Consider the following 19227-nt stretch of genomic DNA (forward strand, 5'->3'; position numbering starts at 1 on the left):
GTTGTTGCTTCATTCACACACTAAATTGTAATTCAGTCTTTACAAGACCATTATACACTGAAATATGAGTCACTCATTTCGTTCTTACTGCCTAGGTATTCTTTTTTTTAATTTTTCTTTTTCAGTGATGACCTTTTTTCTCTGCCTTATTGCCCTGGCAAAACGTTAGTGGTAGGTGCCTCTTACGTCGCCCTGGAGTGTGCAGGGTTTCTGGCTGGCTTTGGCCTGGATGTCACAGTTATGGTACGCTCAATCCTTCTCCGTGGCTTTGACCAAGAAATGGCAGAGAAAGTGGGTTCCTACATGGAGCAGCATGGTGTGAGGTTCCTGTGGAAATTCATACCTGTGATGGTAAGGCTGCATGGCATTTGCAGTTTCTTTTCTCTGAGTTTTCACTTTACCCCACCTTACTTCGTTTCATTACATAAATTAGTCTGTATTCAAATAATGTTAAAACAGTGTTTCCACTCCCAAGTCTACAGAGCCAACCCCATTTGTCCACTTGTCCCCTCTGATATAGGAAGTGTCCTTGCTCTTTTCAGAGGCTGAATCCCCTAATCTCCTGCTTTGTTTCACCTTTTCAAGGATGTCCCATCTTCAGTTAGTTGTCTTCTTTTTCCTTATTCATGTCACTGACTCTCATCTTGAACAATTAAGACTTCTCTTACCCTCACTGCTGTTATGCCTGGGTCCCCATTTTTCTTTTCTCCTTTATAAAACAAAACAAAACAAAACAAAACTCTTCATGCTGCTTCTAATTTCTTGCCTCCATTTCACACTTACCTGACTGTCAGCTGTTTCCATCTCCACTACTTCTTTGAAACTGGTTGTAGGTTTTTAGCAAATTTCCTGTCGTCAAATCCAGTGGTACAGTCTCTGTCCTTATCTTACTGGGCCTCTAGACAGCATGTGGTAAAACTGGCCTTCTGTTTGAAGCACCCTCTTTTCTGGCTTATGTGGCCCCACAGTCTATAGTTTTCTCATCTACATCTACTCAACCTATAGACACCAGCACCCATTTGTTTTCCTCCAGGCCCCTCTACACGTCTGTGCACTTGTATTACCTGGATGATCTTCTCTAGGCCCATAGTTTAAAGCATCATCTAAATGCTAATGATTCTCAGATTTATATCTCCTGTTTAAGAGTCTCTCCTGAATTGCACATTCATTTATACTTCTGTCTACTGGAAATTGCCACTTGAATCTCTCATAAGCGTTTCAAACTTAACAAGAGAAAAATGAAACTCTAGATTTTTTACCTAAATATATTCTCCTGCTAATCTTTCTGGTCCATCTCAGTACTTGGTAAAAGGTATTTAACACAACGTAGTAAGCCAGTATTGAGGAACACCCCTTAATTTCTCTTTTTTTCTCCCTCCAATCTCAATTAATTCATTAATTCATTTCTACCTCCAAAATGCATCTGTGACAGTCCACTTTTCTATATTTCTGCCTTGTCCAGAAACCTTAACTATACTAACACATATTGTATATACCACCACCACACACACAAGTGTACATGAACATACCAGTGTACACCCTTTTATGCATTTCTTTTTTTATCATATTTAGATAACATCATTACACTCTTTATTCTTACTAGGTTCAACAGTTGGAGAAAGGTTCACCTGGAAAGCTGAAAGTATTGGCTAAATCTACTGAAGGAACAGAAACAATTGAAGAAGTCTATAACACAGTGAGTTTTTATTTTTTTATTATTAAGTTATTGAACACACTCATAAATTAACAGAAATGAAACTTACAGGTAGATTATACTGATTAATATTTTTTTATTCTTTGTAAGAGTGTTACGATGGAAGATAGTTTGGCTGCTGCTGTTTGAGTTTTCAGTAATACATGAGGATTACCATGGTAAAATATATGTATTTGCAATTGTATGTAAAATTTGGAAGCACATATGTCCAGGTGTTATTAGTGCTTACTTTTGGAGAATTAGTTATTTTATACATTTCTTAATTTGAATATTTTTGCAATAAATATTTAATATATTTTATAATGAAAAACAATAGCAAAGCTATTTTTCTTTCTCAAAAACAAACAGTACAAAATCTCCAAACAATGTTAACCCATGGAATACTTTAGAGGCCAATACTTCTTTTTAATTAGTTTATAGTTTTGACCAAAACTATACATTTATGTTTACTTTTTTTTTCCTTTGAGACAGAGTTTTGCTCTTGTTGCCTAGGCTAGAGTGTAATGTTGCCATCTCAGCCCACTGCAACCTTTGCCCCTCAGGTTCAATAATTCCCCTGCCTCAGCCTCCTAAGTAGCTGGAGTTACAGACATGCACCACCACACCTGGCTAATTTGTATTTTTGGTAGAGATGGGGTTTGCCCATGTTGGTCAAACTGGTCTTGAACTCCAGACCTCAGGTGATCCGCCCACCTTGGCCTCCCAAAGTGCTGAGATTACAGCACTCCCAAAGTGCTGAGTGCAGTGGTATGAACCATTTATGTTTTATATACTCTTTATGTAGATATTTTTTCAGTTAGCAAAAATATAACCCAGAGAGCATCCACAAACCCAAAAAACATGTAACAAAACCAAAACCCCCAAATCAACCTTGTTGAGATTTTGATTAGGATTGGATTAGATATATAGGAAAATTTGGAAACACTTGACTTTTTCAATATTCAGTCTTCCAACCCATGAACATGGTATATCTAGTCATTAATTTAGATTTTCTTCAATGATTCTTGGAAAAGTTAATACATTTCTCCTTAGGGATCAAGAACCTCTGTCAGATTTATTACTAAGTACTTAACGTAATTTATATGTAGTTACAAATGTTGGTTTTTTTTTAATATTTAACTTTCTGGTGTATAAAAATTCTACTTATTTTTGTGTTTTGATTTAGTATTCAGTAATCTTGCTAAACCCTTACTGAAAAATTTATCCTTAGATTATTTCAGATTTCCTGTGTACACATTTATTTGTGAATAATGACAGTCTGTTTCTTCCTTTTTGCTGGTTTTCCCCTTTTTACTTGTATAAATGCATTAGTTAGGACCTTCAATACAGTCTTGACAAGAAATGGCAATAGCAGACACTCTTGTCTTATTTTCAATATCAAAAGGAAAGGTGTTTCACTAAAAAGCGGTGTTTTCTGTAGAGTTTTGTTACATACTGTTAGTCAAGTTAAGGAACTCCTTTTCTATTTTTTGTTTCCTAAGTGTCTTTTCCTTTACTTTGTTCTGTATATTTAAAAATGATTGAGTGTGCCGGTCACAGTTGCTCATGCCTGTAATCCCAGGATTTTGGGAGGTTAAGGCAGGTGGATCACGAGGTTAGGAGTTCAAGACCAGCCTGCCAAGATGGTGAAACCCCATCTCTACTTAAAATACAAAAAATTAGCCAGGCGTGGTGGCAGGCACCTATAATCCCAGCTACTCAGGAGGATGAGGCAGGGAATTGCATAAACTCGGAAGGCAGAGGTTACAGTGAGCCAAGATCACACCACTGCACTCCAGCCTGGGCAACAGAGTGAGACTCTGCCTCGAAAAAAAAAAAGGATGTTCAGTTATAACAGTGTTTTGTTTGTTTGTTTGTTTGTTTTTATTTTGCAGCTGCAAATAATGAATGTTTTCTTTAATCTGTTAATTTGTTGAGTTGCATTGATTTTCTAATGTTCAACCAACTTTGTATCCTTTGTATAAACCCAACTTGGTAATGTTGGACTTGGTTATTTAGAATTTATGCATTTATATTCATGAATCATATTGCATTGGCTTATAATTTTTCTTTTACATATTGAATATTTTAATTTTAGGTTTGAGTATCAGGGTATTCTTGCTCATGAAAGAAGTTTGGAGTATGTTTCCTCATTTTCTGTTCTCTAGCAAAATTCATGTAACATTAGAATTGGTTCCTTGTATGTTTTATAGAATTCACTGATGCAACCATCTACACCTAGAATTTTCTATGGAGATATATTTGACCACTGATGAATTTCTTTAATAGACAAAGGACTTTTAAGGCTTTTTTTTTTTTTTAATATGGAACACTTCACGAATTTGCGTGTCATCCTTGCGCTGGGGCCATGCTAATCTTCTCTGTATTGTTCCAATTTTAGTAATGTGCTGCCAAAGTGAGCACAAGGCTTTTTATTTTATCCTTGATTTACTTTTGATTAGTTATATTTTTTTCCAGGAATTTGTGCATTTCATCTGAGTTTTCAAATGTGTTGGTATAAAGTTGCCCATAATATCTAACTCTTAATTGGTTAGTTTCGTATTGAGGTATAATATACATGTAGTGAAATGCACAGATCCTAGGTGTACAGTTCAGTTAGTTTTGACAATGTCCATGTTCATGTAATCCACACTCCTTTAAAGGTAACAGGACATTTCTGTGAGTCCAGAAAGCTCTCTGTGCTTTTTCCCAGTCATTGACCCTAAGCAACCACTATTCTGATTCTGTCATCATAGACTCATTTTGTTCTGGTTTGCCTCTAAATGTCACATAAGTGGAATTGTGCAGTATGTACTCCTTATATCTGGCTTCTTTTATTCAGATTGATGTTTTTAGCAATCATCCATCTTATATTCATCAGTTCTTTTTATCATATAGATTTTATTAATGCAGCAGTTTATTCATTTTCCTGTGGATAGATACCTAGGCTCTTTGCAGTTTGGACTATTGAGATTAAAACGCTGTGAAGAGTCTTTGTAGAAAGCTTTTTATAAAGATATATTTAGAAATGGTTTCACTCTGTCGTCTAGGCTGGAGTGCAGTGGTGATATCACGGCTCACTGCAGCTTCTCACTCTTTGGCTAAATGATCCTCCCACCTTAGCTTCCTTAGTTGCTAGGTCTACAGGCACATGCCACCATGCCTGGCTAATTTTTTTTTTTTTTAAACGGATGGTGTCTCACTGTGTTGTCCTGTCCATGCTGATCTTGAACTCCTAGCCTTAAGCAGTCCTCCTATATTGGCCTCTCAACATGCAGGGATTATAGGCATCAGCCACTGCTCCCAGCTGACATATATTTTAATTTCTCTTGGACAAATAGGAGTGAAATTGCTTGATCATGGGATGATGTTTACTTTTTAAAAAACTGCCAGAGAGTTTCCAAATGATTATGCCATTTTGTATTTCCATCAGCTATATGTGAGGGCCTGGTTGTTCCAGACCCTTAGGACCTTTAGGGCCATCTGGCTTTCTCATTCTAGCCATTCTAGTGGATATGTAGAGGTATCTTATGGCTTTTATTTGCATCTCCCTGATGACTAATGATGGACAGCAATTTTCATGTGTTTATTGGCCATTGATGGATCTTTTCTTTGAAGCATTTGTTTAAATCTCAGCCATTTTTTGTTGGATCATTTGAATTTTTATTCTTGAATTACAGGACTTCTATGTTTCTTGGGAATATTCCTTTTTCAGATATATGTAATGTGAATATTTTCCTCCAGTCTGTGACTTGCCTTGTATTTTTTAGTAGTATCTTTGGGTTAGCAGTAGTTTTAAATTTGGTGAAGTTCAATTTTATTAGTATTTTACTTTACGGTTCATGCTTTCTGTGTGCTTTAAGAAATCTGCTAACCCAAAGGTCATGAAAGTGTCCCTTTGTTTCCTTCCTGAAGTTGTATAGTTTTACCTTTTATGTTTAAGTCTGTAATCTGTCTTTAATATTTTTAGTAAACAACTTAATTCTCATTCATTTTAATTAGAATTTATTTTAATTAGATTTTAAGCTGCTTTTGCTTTTGGAGGCTTTTGAAAAGAAAACTGAATTAGGTCCCTTTCACTGTCCATTGATTTCTTTTCCTGAAAGTTGTGTGATGCTGGCAAATCATCTCAAAGCTCTGCAATAACATCTGTCTTGATTTTCCATTCTGCAGCTTTGTTTGAACATGTTCTCTAGTTGAAGGTTTGGGTAAAGAATATACTGCTTTTCTTGCCATTTCCAAAGCAGTCTTTGGAAAAGCCATGTCTGTCCCTTTATTATTTTTGGTCCCAAAAGGAGGACTCAAAATTGCTTGGACATTCCATTAGATAATGAGCACACATCACACTGAACCATGCCAACATGTGTGAATTCAGACTCTTCCACAATCCTATTAAATATTCCCAGTGCATCTGCATCTATGTCAAATCCAACATGCAACCTGGCTTCTCACATTGCAGTTCCAAGGCTAAGCACTCCACAGCCACATCCTAGATCTGCAGACACTTTATTTTACACCTCATCACATGTGTTATGGATTGTATAGAACATACATGCTTCACTATGCAGTTCTTTTTTTCCCCGTGTGGATATACAGTACCACTTATCCAAAAGACTTCCCTTTCGCCATTGAATTGCTTTGGAGCCTTTGATGAAAGACCATTTAACTGTGGGTCTATTTCTGTGTTCTTCATTCTGTCCCATAGACCATTTGTCTGTCCTTTCCCCAGTACCACATTGTTTTGATTACTGGAGCTCTGTGGTAAATCTTAGATCAGGTAGAATTTTAATTTTAGAATTCTAATTTTGTTTAGATTCTTTGTATTTCTACATAACTTTTCCTTTTTTTTCATTTTTTTCTTCATTTTTTTTTCTATTATAACTTTTAAAAATAGCTTTTTAATTTCTAGAAACAAGTCTGCTGGAATTTTGGCTGGAACTGTCTTTTTTTCATAGTCAGTTTGGAAGAGCTGATTTTTTAACAATATTGATTTTTCCAACATATGAATCTCGTATGTTTTTCCATTTATTTGGGTATTCCTTAGTTTCTCTCAGCAATGTTTTATCATGGGGCTCTAGAGCTCTTTCACATGTTTTGCTAAGTATATTTCATGTTTTTAAAGCTAATATGAATTTTATATATATATATATATATTTTTTTTTTTTTTTGAGATGGCATTTCCCTCTTGTTGCCCAGGCTAGAGGGCAGTGGTACAATCTTGGCTCACCACAACCTCCACCTTCCAGGTTTAAGCAATTCTCCTGTCATAGCCTCCTGAATAGCTGGGATTACAGGCATGTGCCACCACCCCCGGCTAATTTTGTATTTTTAGTAGAGACAGGGTTTCTACATGTTGATCAGGCTGGTCTCGAACTCCTGATCTCAGGTGATCTTCCTGCCTTGGCCTCCCAAAGTGCTGGGATTACAGATGTGAGCTACCACGCCCGGCCTACAAATGACATTTTTAAGTGGCTAGCTGGTAGTATATAAATGTTGACTTTGTAGCTTGTTAGGATTCATATCTGCAAATAAAAACAATGTTTCTTCCTTTCTAGTATGCATGCTTTTAATCTCTTTCTTGCCTTATTTCACTGGCTAAGACCTCCAATACAGTATTGACTAGTAATTGTGAGAATGGACATGCCTGTCTTGTTCCTGGTGTTAGGGGTGCAGCAGTCAGTCTTTTATCATTTCCAGGACATGACCCGTAAGTTTTCTATACATGCCTTTTATCTGGTGATGGAAATTTTTTTTTCTTTTATTCTAAAGATTTTAATTATGAAAGGGTATTTAATTTTGTGAAATGCTTTATTGCACCTATTGATATGATTGAATTTTTTTGTTTAATATGTTAATATGTTAATATGATGAATTACATTGATGGGTTTTTGTATGTTAAACCAAATTTCCATTTTTGGGACAAACTCATTGGTCACAATCAATCATCCTTTTTTTATATTACTATATTTGATTTGCTAACATTTCATTAAGGATTTTATATCTATATTCATGAGGAGTGTTGGCTTGTGGATTTCTTTTCTTTTAATGTCCTTATCTGATTTTGGTGTCAGTTGCTTATACTGGCCTCATAAAAAAGAAGTTGGGAAGTAATCCCTTTTCCTCTTTCTTTCCTGGAAGAGTTTGTGTACCATTAACATTATTTCTTACTTAAGTATTCCATAGGCTTTCCTAGAGAAGCCATCTGGGTCTGAAATTAATTTATGGGAAATTTACAAATTGTGAATTCAGTTTCTTTGATGGTATAGGGCATATTAGTTTGCCAGGGCTGCCATAGCAAAATACCACAGAGTGGGTGGCTTAAACAACAGACAATTATTTTCTCACAGTTCTGGAAAAGTACCACAGACTGGGGTGCCTAAACAACAGAAATGTATTTCTCACAGTTCTGGAGGCTGGAAGTTCAAGATCAAGGTGTTGGCAGGGTTGGTTTCTTCCGAGGCCTCTCTCCTGGGCTTGCACATGGCTGTCTTCTCCTTGTATCCTCACATGGTCATCTTTGGTCTGTGTTGCCCATGTGCTCATCTTCTTATAAGGACACCAGTCATACTGGATTATGGCACACCCATGTGACCTGTTTTACCCCAATTATCTCCGTAAAGGCTCTGTTTCCAAATACAGTCATCCTTGGAGTTACTTAAGGAGAGAATTTTGGCATATGAATTTTGAAGGGACATAATTTAGCCTGTAAGCTTTTCAGACTTTTGTGTGTAAGTTTGGTAAGTTGTGTCTTTTAAGGAATCTATTTCACCTTAAGCTGTCGGATTTATTGGCATAGATTGTTTTGCAATATTGCGTTATTACCCTTTTAATGTATGAAAGATCTATAGTGATGTTCTCTCTTTCATTCCTGATATGGATAATATGTGTTTTTGATTTCTCTCCAAATGCAGGTTTTGTTAGCTATTGGTCGTGACTCCTGTACAAGGAAAATAGGCTTGGAGAAGATTGGTGTCAAAATTAATGAGAAGTAAGTATATTGGGATCATTGGACTGTTGCTGCACAAAGCAACAGGTTTCTGCAGATCACCTCTAAGAAATATATATTTTAATTTATCTTATAATAAGTTCTGTGCAAGCTCTTTATAATCAATTTCTTCATCAATAATTTTTATTGAATGCCTTAAAAAGCTCATATATTAAACAATGACTTTAAGAAATAAATGCAGAGATATATTCATCTAATATCTGTGATTTAGAGCACATCTTTATGACCTTGGTCAGGCAAAAAGATAAATTCCAAAGCTCTAAGTGAGACTGTAGAGACAGTCTGCAGATATCCTAGGCATCCAGGAAATGTCTGTGGCTTCCCCAGAGGTGTTTTCTTTTGGAGCTACAGAAACCCTTGTTAATTCATTGATCTTACAGATAATTGATATCGTGAGGTGCATGAGTTCTAAGAGAGGTCTTTTCTCTATGTATTTAGTCTTAGTCCTTTGGCTAAGAGTATTAGTCAGCCAGCAGTGTTGAGTGAGTTGTAATCTATTTTTTCCCCTTTTCAAAAACTACCAGAAGTGGAAAAATACCTGTAAATGATGTGGAACAGACCAATGTGCCATATGTCTATGCTGTTGGGGATATTTTGGAGGGTAAGCCAGAGCTCACTCCCGTCGCCGTACAGTCAGGCAAGCTGCTAGCTCGGAGACTCTTTGGGGCCTCTTTAGAAAAGGTAAGTTTCTTACTGTTTTGAGATAATATCTTGATCAAGATCATAATTTTAAAAACTAATGCAAGTAAAACTTGTGTGCTTGTTTTCCAAGTAGAGGGTTCCTCAGGGATATGATTTGCAGTAGACTATTTACTAATGGATTGAAATAAATACTTTCGAGTGTCCACTGTGTACAAGATGTTGTGCTGGGTGATACACAAAGCACAGGCCCCAGGGGCTTACCAAGTAGGTGGGGTCATGAGTCAGGCAGGCACAGACTGAGCAGAAGACACAGTATGGTTGTGTGCTAGAGTGCTGTCAGCAGGTTGCTCTAGAGACACTGAAGGGGTTCATTCTAGCTGCAGGGAGGGAGAAAGCCTTCATAAGTAAGACTGTTGCACTGTAATAGCATAGGAGTTCTTGGCATGAGTCAGGATTCTGGTCCTGGCTTCAGTGTCCCCTTGGCCTATAAATATAGTCAGGTTGTTTAACTTTTGAGGACCTTAGTTTCATCATCTGCAAAGCCAAGGATGTGAATCAGATGATTTCTACAGAAGATTTCCACTTTTCATATTTTTAAATCAAATATTTGGGATGGGCTTTATAGGATAAGTAATTCAAAATTGAGGAAGCAAAGGACTTTTCAGGTGAGCAGTTAACCCAGCTAAGAACACAGAGACCTGTAGCACTTGGCTTGTGCTAAGGACTATGAGTAGTGTCCCAGGAGCTCTCAGCTGGGGAGGTATTGCTCAGCTCCATCAGGAGCTCTGTGGCCATGTGGTGGAGTTGGTGGGAGATGGGTGACTGGGGAAGGGCCCTGCCTGCTACATTAGTGGGTGGGGTCAGGAATGCTGAGTGTACCATCTCATGCAAAGAAAAATTGTCCCAAACACAGTGCATAGAGCATTTTGGCATGTGTGTAGGCAGAGTAGTTGGTGATAGGAGGTTACAATTGGGAAGGGGCTGGAAAACTAATTTGGTGCCAGATCATCAAAAATCTTTGCCACAAAAAAGAATTGGTAGTGCCTTCTCTAGGCAGTAGGGATCTGGTGAGACCTTTATTTCCCCCAACTTTTTTATTAGAAAGGTGTCAAAACACAGAAACCGTAGTAAACAATCACCCGTATTGAACCTGTCACCCAGATTCTCCAGTTATTCACATCTGCTGTTTTTGCTTTGTCTCTCCTTTTCTGAACATGTGTGTGTGTAGTTCACATTCCTTTTTTCTTTTGCTGAGCTTTTTGCTGCCAGTTTTTGAAGTGGCAGACATCAATGACATTTGTCCCTAAGTACTTCAGCATATATCTCCTGAGTACAAGGATGTTTACCTCCGTAACTACAGTTCCATTGCCATATCTGAGAAGCTCAACAAAATTGCTATCATACTCAATTTCCTAAGTTATTCCTTAATAGACAGAGAGAGAGAGAGAGAGAGAGAGTGTATGTGTGTGTTTTGACTTGCACAGTACATTTGGCTCTTAAGATGCTTAAGTCTCTTAATCTGATACAATCCCCCGCCTTTATTTTTTATGACACTGACTTTTTTCCTATTACTTTTAGTTGACACATAATGTTTGTACATATTTATGGGATACAGAGTGATATTTTGATACACTTATATAACATGTAATGATCAAATCAGGGTAGTTAGCATATCTGTTACCTCAAAGGTGTCATTTATTTGTGTGAGAACATTCTGTTATATCCTTTCTTCTTGCTTTTTGGAAATATGCAATGAATTCTTGTTAATTATGTTCACCCTACAGTGCTATAAAGCACTAGGACTTAACTCCTGTTTAGCTGTAATTTTGTGTCCATTAACCAACCTCTCCCCATCCTCCCCTTTACCCTATCCTTCCCAGCCTCTAATAACCACAATTCTACTTTCTACTTCTGTAAGATCAACTTTTTTAGCTCCCACATATGAGTGAGAACATGCAGTATTTGTCTTTCTGTGCCCAGCTTATTTCACTTAACATAATGTCTTCCAGGCTCATTCATGTTACTCTGAATGGTTGGATTTCATTCTTCTTTATGGCTGAATAGTATTTCATTGTGTTTATATATTATGTTTTCTCTACCCATTCATCCACTATGGATGCCTAGGTTGGGTCCATATTTTGCCTATTTTGAATAGTGCCACAATATATGGGTGTGCAGATATCTTTTTGATACACTGATTCTTTCCTTTGGATAAATACTCAGTACTGGGATTGCTGGATCATACGGTGGTTCTATTTTTAGTTTTGGAGACTCTCCATACTGTGTTCCATAGTGGCTCTGCTGGCTTCCATTCGCACTAACAGTGTGTAAGAGTTCCCCTTTTTCCACATCCTCACCAGCATTTGCTATTTTTTGTCTTTTTGATAATAGCCATTCTGACCGGGTTGTGGTATCTCATTGTGGCTTTGATTTACATTTTCCTGACGATTAGTGATATCGAGCATTTTTTCCTATACTTGTCCATGTGTAGATCTTGTGAAAAACATCTATTCAGATCCTTTGCCCATTTTTAAATCAGGGTATTTTTTTTTTTCTCTGAGTTGTTTGAGTTCCTTATATAGGGATATTAGTAACTTCTCAAATAGATAGTTTTCAAATATTTTCTCTCATTTTACAGGTTGTCTCTACTCTGTTGATTGCTTTCTTTGCTGATTGCAGAAGCTTTTTAGTTGGATACAGTCTCATTTGTCTGTTTTCATTTTGTTGCCTGTATTTTTGAGGTCTTGCCTATAAAATCTTTGCCTAGACCAATGCCCAGAAGCATTCCTCCTGTTTTCTTCCAGTAGTTTTATAATTTGGGACCTTATATTTAAGTCTTTAATTCATTTCTAACTGATTTTTTTCACGTGATGAGATATAGAGGTCCAGTTTCATTCTTCTACATATACTGTTTTCCCACCACCATTTACCGAAGAGAGTGTCCTTTCTCCAGTTTATGTTCTTGGTGCCTTTGTCAAAAATTAGTTGGCTGTAAATACGTGGTTTTATTTCTGGGCTCCAGGTTCTGTTCCATAGTCTATGTGTCTGTTTTCATATTAATGTCATGCTGTTTTGGATACTATGACTTGTAGTATATTTTAAAATCAGGTAGTATGATGCCTCCAGTTTGATTCTTTTTGTTTAGTATTATTTTGGTTATTCAGCATCTTTTGTGGTTTCATACAAATTTTAATATTGTTTTTTCTACTACTGTGAAGAATGTCATTGTTATTTTAATAGAATGCATTGAATCTGTAGATTGCTTTGGGTAGTATAGGCATTTTAACAATATTAATTCTTCTAGTCCATGAGCATGGAATATCTTTCTATATTTTTGTGTCTTCAGTTTCTTTCACCAGTGTTTTGCAGTTTTCATTGTAAAGTGGTTCAACCTACTTGATTAAATTTATCCCTAAATATTTTATTTTTTGTAGCTATTGTAAATGAAATTGCTTTATTGATTTCTTTTTCAGTTAATTTGTTATTGGTATATAGAAACACTACTGATTTTTGTTTGTTGATTTTTGTATCTTGCAACTTTACTGAGTTCATGTATCAATTCTAAGAGTTTTTGGTGGAATCTCATAGGTTTTTCTACATATGAAATCACATTGTCTGCAAAGAGGGACAATTTCACTTCCTGTTTTCCCAGTTTGGATGCCTTTTATTTCTTTCTCATCCAGACTACTCTGGCTAGGACTTCTAGTATTGTGTTGAATAAGATTGGTGAGAGTGAGCATCTTTGTCTTGCTCCAGTTCTTAACACTGACTTTTTGATGGATCAGGTTTTTTTTTTTTTTTTTTTTTTTTTTTTGGCATAATGTCCCACATTCTGAATTTCTCCAATTGTTTTTGCATGAGTGTGTTCAGGTGAAGAGCTTTGGGCACAGGTTCTTCATGAGGAATGCTATGTGCTGCTTTGCTTCATCCCCCAGGTACCTGCCAAGGCCTTGCATGGAGACCTTGTGGGTGGGTGCATTTGGTGCATGAGGGTCGACTGGCGAGGGGGCTCTGCTGGCATTAATGGCTGGAGGCCAGGAATGCTAAATGTGCAAGGACTTATCGCAAGTGCAAATAGCATTTTAGGGTGTGTGTTGGCTGAGCAGTTGCCTGATACTGTAAGAAGTTAATCATTGTGTCTGTGAGGAGGAGGGATTAGAATATGGAGCAATATATGTAGAGCATAAAGAAAGAGATGAAAGGCCAAGATTGAAAGGAAGCCTATGGGAAGGGTAGCATGAGTCAAGTCCACGTAGAGGAGATGGTCTAAGATGTGGAGAAGGTTTTTAGGAGAAAGGGGCAAAGTTGAGCCATTTCTGTTTATTTTTTCTTAATTGATATGAAACAGGAAACAAAGGCTTCTGTGAAGAATGAGGACTCCCATGTAAGGTATGGAATCTGGGGTCAGCTGCCAGTCAATAAATGGATTGACAACTTGCGAGTGCCTCACAGAAGTCAGAAAATACCCAGGCAGTTCACATAGTTGTGTGATTTTCTGAGCCATGCTGGGAAAAGAAAATAAATGGTTGGCTCACCCATCATTTGCTGGTAGGCAAACATGAAGTGTCATGAGAGCATAAGAATCTAGGCTAATGGAGAACTTGCCTGTGTTATATGTAAATCCTCTCATTGATTTGGGGGATACCTGGTGGTGTTTTATTTTTCTTTGGGTTAACAAAGAATAGAAGTTCACTCAAACTAGGCAAATTGAGGGAAGTTACTGTAAGAATCCTGGGATTAATAGGTAGAATCACAGAGGAACCTAGAAAAAGAACTCTACTAGGGCTGGGCCTGCCTGCGTTTGGAGTCCCGGCTGCTCTGGGGCCCAGCAGCATAGTGGGGTGTTTGTATAAATGTGCTCCTCCTTGGCCTAACTTGGTGACAACTTTGCAGGTCCATTTCTTCCTGTTCCTCTACCACCTAGAAAATTCTCTTTGCTTCTAGTTAATTTTCCTACAAAAGAAAGAATTGGATTGACTCAGTTCACCTTTTTCTGCCATTCTGTAGATTTCTGGCCAGCTTATATATTGGTGTTTGTGAGGTCAGATGGCTATCCCTAGTCTAATCACTTGTGGCCATTGGCAGGGGTTGGGAAACATACAGTGCTATGGGCGGTGATGTCCTTTGAAGGGGCTGTGCCTGGGCAAGGCACCTCTGCCACCTACACACAGCTTTCTCTTCATGGTTTCATGGTTCAACCAACAAAGTATTCCAGCTCCTTTCCACACAGCCAGAGAGGCCCTGTTGTCTCCCAAGTTGAGGCCTCTCCTAGGCAGGAGTGCCACCTGTGAACCTTGCTTCTCTACAGGGCTGCTGGGGCTCTGCTTGCCAGCTTCGGAGTGCACAGTCTTCTTGTGATGTCCATTCTTCTCTGACTCAGTCTGATAAAGGCTCTGGAGATGGTTCTGTCTTAACCCCTGGACTGCAGAGATGACCTGTGGTCATCCTTGTCCCTGTGGTATATTAGCACTCTCCCAGATGTATTCACACACTCACATGTGCCATCCCCCTTTGATAGTCAAGAACACCCAGTTCAGCACCATTGAGCTGCATACCTGCCTTGCCTCTCAGTGGCATAAGGAATATGAAATGGCCAAGAGGTAGTCTCAGTTTCCAGTGAGGTAGCATAATTCAAGGTTGCCTGGAAGAAGTGCGCCAAGAGAGCAGAGCCCAGAATGATGGGCATGGAAAGAAAACATTTTGGAGAGTGTCTTTAGGAGCAGCTGGGTGGCACCACCTCCACCTCTAGCTTCGGGTTTTTGGACCCCCGAGTCTGTGCTCCAGGAGAGCCGACCCATCTGTTGGTGGCTGGCCAGTGTGTGGTCTCTGCCCCTGGGTCAGGGAGCCATCCCAGGTTTCTGTTAATGTACCTTAGAATTTTCCTGAAGCTGTTGGCATTTTAAGAATTAGTTACACTGAACTGGACTCATTTATTTTCTTTTTATAAATATATGTAATACAGATTTTTGCTATAAAGTATCACAAAATAAGATTATGTAATGTATTTATTTTTCAGTGTGATTATATTAATGTTCCAACTACGGTGTTTACTCCTCTGGAGTATGGTTGCTGTGGATTATCTGAAGAGAAGGCTATTGAAATATATAAAAAAGAGAATCTAGAAGTAAGATTGTGTTTTATTACTTTCTTTAAAAAATCTCTTTTAATCAACAGTTTGTCTTTGCAGTCACTTTTTATTTCATCATTTTGCAAGTTACTATGATGGTTATATTGTAGGAAATCATATTCCTATTTTAGGAAGATTAGCAATTAATTTAAACCCTGCCTGTCTAGCAAACAAGAAGAATATGGTTGAGAAAGAGGGAAGTATAATCTATAAGTCAGGACATTTGAATTACAAGTAACAAAAATCTATTTGAACAAACTTATGCAAGGAAGCCCAAAGTTATTTTAAGATCTTTTGGGAATGCAAGGGTAGGAATGTACCAAGGCCTAGTGGCCAGTCCCATCCCATCAGCATGGCTCTGGGTGGTAAGGTGTGAAGTTCCTGGGTTGTCTGCCTGTGGGCTCTTCAGATTCCCAAAAGGACATCCTCTACACCCCTCTGTTGCTACCTCTCCTTTACCCCCAACCCCATCCAGTTATAACCTTAAATATATTTTCTTACATCATATTTTGCTGGGAAGTTTAATTGGCTTTTTTCTGCCCATTTTCCCAGCGTAGGAGGGAGAGATGAAAAGAGTTGGAGGGTTATTAATACTTGATATTTTAAGTAAAAAAGAATTGAAATTACAGTCCTTTCCTTTTAAGCCATTTTAATTGTATGATTTAATTTATTATTGGGAATTTCTTTAAATCATAGAGTTGATATTCCCTAGTTAAATGCCCTAAGGATTTATGAAATTCCTATTTAAATTTCTGGTGCTGGGAAAATGTATGATTAAAACTTTATAATGTTATTTTAGATGGTTGTTTTTGAAATTTACATTTTAGAGAACGTTATTTTATCAGGGTTTATAATTAACTCAATATAATAATAAGCTATGCTGTTTGCATTGGTCAGCTTTTGGGTCTTAGAAAATTGTTAATAATCATGGATTTAACATTTAGTTTTAAAACTTTTTGAAATTAATGAAAAATTAAGGTAGAAAGATGTCAGGCACATGACCGGAAGGATGTAGAAGGCTGTTCCTGACAATGGAGTATCTTTATAGGAAATAAATTCCCCAAGTTTTTGGGATTGCTTTAAGATCTTTTCCCCGAGGTTTGCTGTAGATCAACTCACCTGATTTATTTTTTGACAGGAATGAAAATGTGATGTTAGTATTTTTTTAAGCTCCTGTTGTAGAGAAACAAATACGTTGTACAACTGTACAAAATGTTTTCTTTCTTTATATCCTTATTCTATAAGCTTTTTCTATTAACTTTTTTTACTTGTTTATAAAAAATGAAGACACAAACACACACATTAGCCTATGCCTACACAAGGTCAGAAACATCAATATCACTGTCTTCTCCCACCACATCCTGTCCCAGGGGCAGTAACACACAGGGAACTGTCACCTCCAATGATGACAATGCCTTCTTCTGGATACCTCCTGAAGGACCTGCCTGAGGCAGTTTCACAGTTAATTAATAAGTTGAAGGAGTACCCTCTAAAATAATAATAGAATATATAGAATATATAGTATAATAAATAAATTAGTATCATAGTCATATTACATGTATTATCCTTATCAAGTATTATGTACTGTACATGATTATATGTGCTAGACTGTTAGGGACTGGCAGTGCAGTAGGTTTGTTTACACCAGAATCACCACAAACAGTGAGTAATGTGTTGCTTGCATGATGATGTTACAATGGCTACAATGTTACTAGGTGGCAGGAATTTTTCAGCTCCATTTTAATGTTGTGGGACCACAGTTGTATATGCTGTCATTGTAGACCAGCATTGTTTTGCAACACGTGCAATGCATGAGTAGAGATGGGAGAAAGTGTAAGTGCATTTAGGTCTGTGATCTATTTTGAGTTAATGTCTGTCTGTGTTGTGAGCTAAGAGTGCAGCTTCATCCTTTGCTTGTAGCTTTCAAGTTGTCCATGAATAGCTTTTATGTAGTAAAGGAAACACTGGTAACTATGATAGCTAGGAGTATAACTGTATTGGGAAGATGGTGATAGGGGAGGGCAGAAAGGAGCTAGAGTGAGTGTCAGGGGGCCAGGGAAGAGAGCTCATCTTGCTTTTTGCATAGAGCCAAGTCAATAAATAAAGCCTGAAATAGAAAAGGCAGGCAGTAGCAAATAAGCATGTTATTTAGAAACATAAATAGCCAATTAAATAAAAGAGGTGAAAGTTGTGGCCTCTGGGTTCATTGAAATGGGTGGGGTCAGAGATCACTGTTTTCCATAGCAGAGCTTTGAATATTATGTCTGTAATTGTGCATAGGTTGACTAAAAAAAAAAAAAAAAAAAAAAAAAACAAACTTCAAGAGTAATGAGGGGAGCCCTAATTAGATACGAAACTTGATCACATGGCTGCAGTACTTACAGTTGTGCAGCAGTGGCACACAGATGGACACAGCGAGATCAGTAGAACAGAATGTGAAACCCAGAAATGGATTTAAATGCTCATAAGAATTTATGATACAGGTCATATTTTAAAACCATGGGAAAGCACAGGCCATCCATTAAAGGGTGCTGGAATAAGTGGATAGCTATTAAGGAAAAATATAAAGTTGGAAGTTGGATCCACACTTCACACCCACTTTGAACCAGAGGGTTAGAAACTTAAATATAGTAAAATCTTCAAAGTGTTAGAAGGAAAAAAGCACATTTGACAAAACCAGTGAAAGAGTGAAAGGAGATAGGAGGAAGTGTGAGTGTTCACCTCCTTCATTCATAGCAGAAGTGATAGAACGCATCAGAAATAGTAGCTTGCTGTTCTAAGAATCATGCTTAAAACCTGGTAAGAGTTTGTACCATCTCTTTTTAACCTTAGGGGTGTGTTTTTAGAAAAGCGTATCTTGAGATAAACAAACATTCCTGTTTCTGATAGCTGCAGAGATTAAAAAGTTTGTATTAAAATAGGTACAAGTAGTGGGGGATGGTAGCTCATACCTGTAATCCCAGCATTTTGGGAGTCTGAGGCAAGTGGATCACTTGAGCTCAGGAGTTCCAGAGCAGCCTGGGCAACATGGTGACACCCAATCTCTACAAAAAATACAAAAATTAGCTGGGCGTGGAGATGCACACCTATAGTCCCAGCTGCTTGGGGACTAAGGCAGGAGGATTGCTGGAACCTGGCCAGTCAAGGCTGCAGTGAGCCATGATCGTACCACTGTACTCCAGCCTGGGTGACAAAGTGAGACCCTGTCTCAAAAAAGAAAAAAAGAGTAGAAGAGTTTCTCTTCTGTTAAAAACAAGTTAAATCTTTTTTTTTTTTTTTTTTTGCTACAAATAACTGTATACTATGTTACCTCCTTCATAAAAATGTTGTTTTAACTCTTGCATGCACCAGCAATTGATGCTTTTCCCTAACATTTAAAATGGTTATTTCTGGGTGGTATTTTTAAATTTAAATCCATCCATTGTGGAGTACATTTCCAATTCTGTTCTTCCAACATTAACTGCCCGTTTGTGTATGGATTGATTCAGAGGTGCAAGACTGGGAGACCACAGCCACCCCAAGCTGGAGAAAGGGCACATGGCATTTTGTTCTGGTTCTTAGAAGACTGTGCCAGATTGAAGAGGCATAGAGGTACACTCAAGGCACTGGCATGAGGGCTTGGGGACAGAAATGAGAGAGACGTGATCCCTGCTCTCCTATCGCTAGGTTCTGGAGCTCTTTTTTTTTTTTTTTTTTTTTTTTTTTGAGACGGAGTTTCGCTCTTGTCACCCAGGCTGGAGTGCAATGGCGCAATCTCGG

The 19227-nt window shown here is 37.7% G+C and overlaps 1 protein-coding gene, 1 non-coding gene and 1 pseudogene across 4 annotated transcripts in view; 1 reads left to right on the top strand and 2 right to left on the bottom strand.

The window, feature by feature from the left end:
* Positions 1 to 19227, top strand: part of TXNRD3 (thioredoxin reductase 3) — a 37765-nt gene that overhangs the window by 14021 nt on the left and 4517 nt on the right. For all 3 annotated transcript variants that reach the window (XM_039477628.2, XM_074404182.1, XM_074404181.1), the window contains exons 9-13: positions 126 to 351; positions 1604 to 1696; positions 8605 to 8681; positions 9224 to 9380; positions 15358 to 15465. In XM_039477628.2, coding sequence (XP_039333562.1) covers positions 126 to 351; positions 1604 to 1696; positions 8605 to 8681; positions 9224 to 9380; positions 15358 to 15465 — 661 coding nt within the window. The remainder of the gene's footprint in view (positions 1 to 125; positions 352 to 1603; positions 1697 to 8604; positions 8682 to 9223; positions 9381 to 15357; positions 15466 to 19227) is intronic.
* LOC120367222 (U6 spliceosomal RNA) lies at positions 4012 to 4116 on the bottom strand. Its single transcript, XR_005581651.1, has one exon. It is a non-coding gene; the product is annotated as a U6 spliceosomal RNA (small nuclear RNA).
* LOC104650268 (rRNA N(6)-adenosine-methyltransferase METTL5 pseudogene) lies at positions 5715 to 6396 on the bottom strand (annotated as a pseudogene).

Source organism: Saimiri boliviensis, chromosome 8 (assembly GCF_048565385.1).
Source record: "Saimiri boliviensis isolate mSaiBol1 chromosome 8, mSaiBol1.pri, whole genome shotgun sequence".
Lineage (NCBI taxonomy): Eukaryota > Metazoa > Chordata > Mammalia > Primates > Cebidae > Saimiri > Saimiri boliviensis.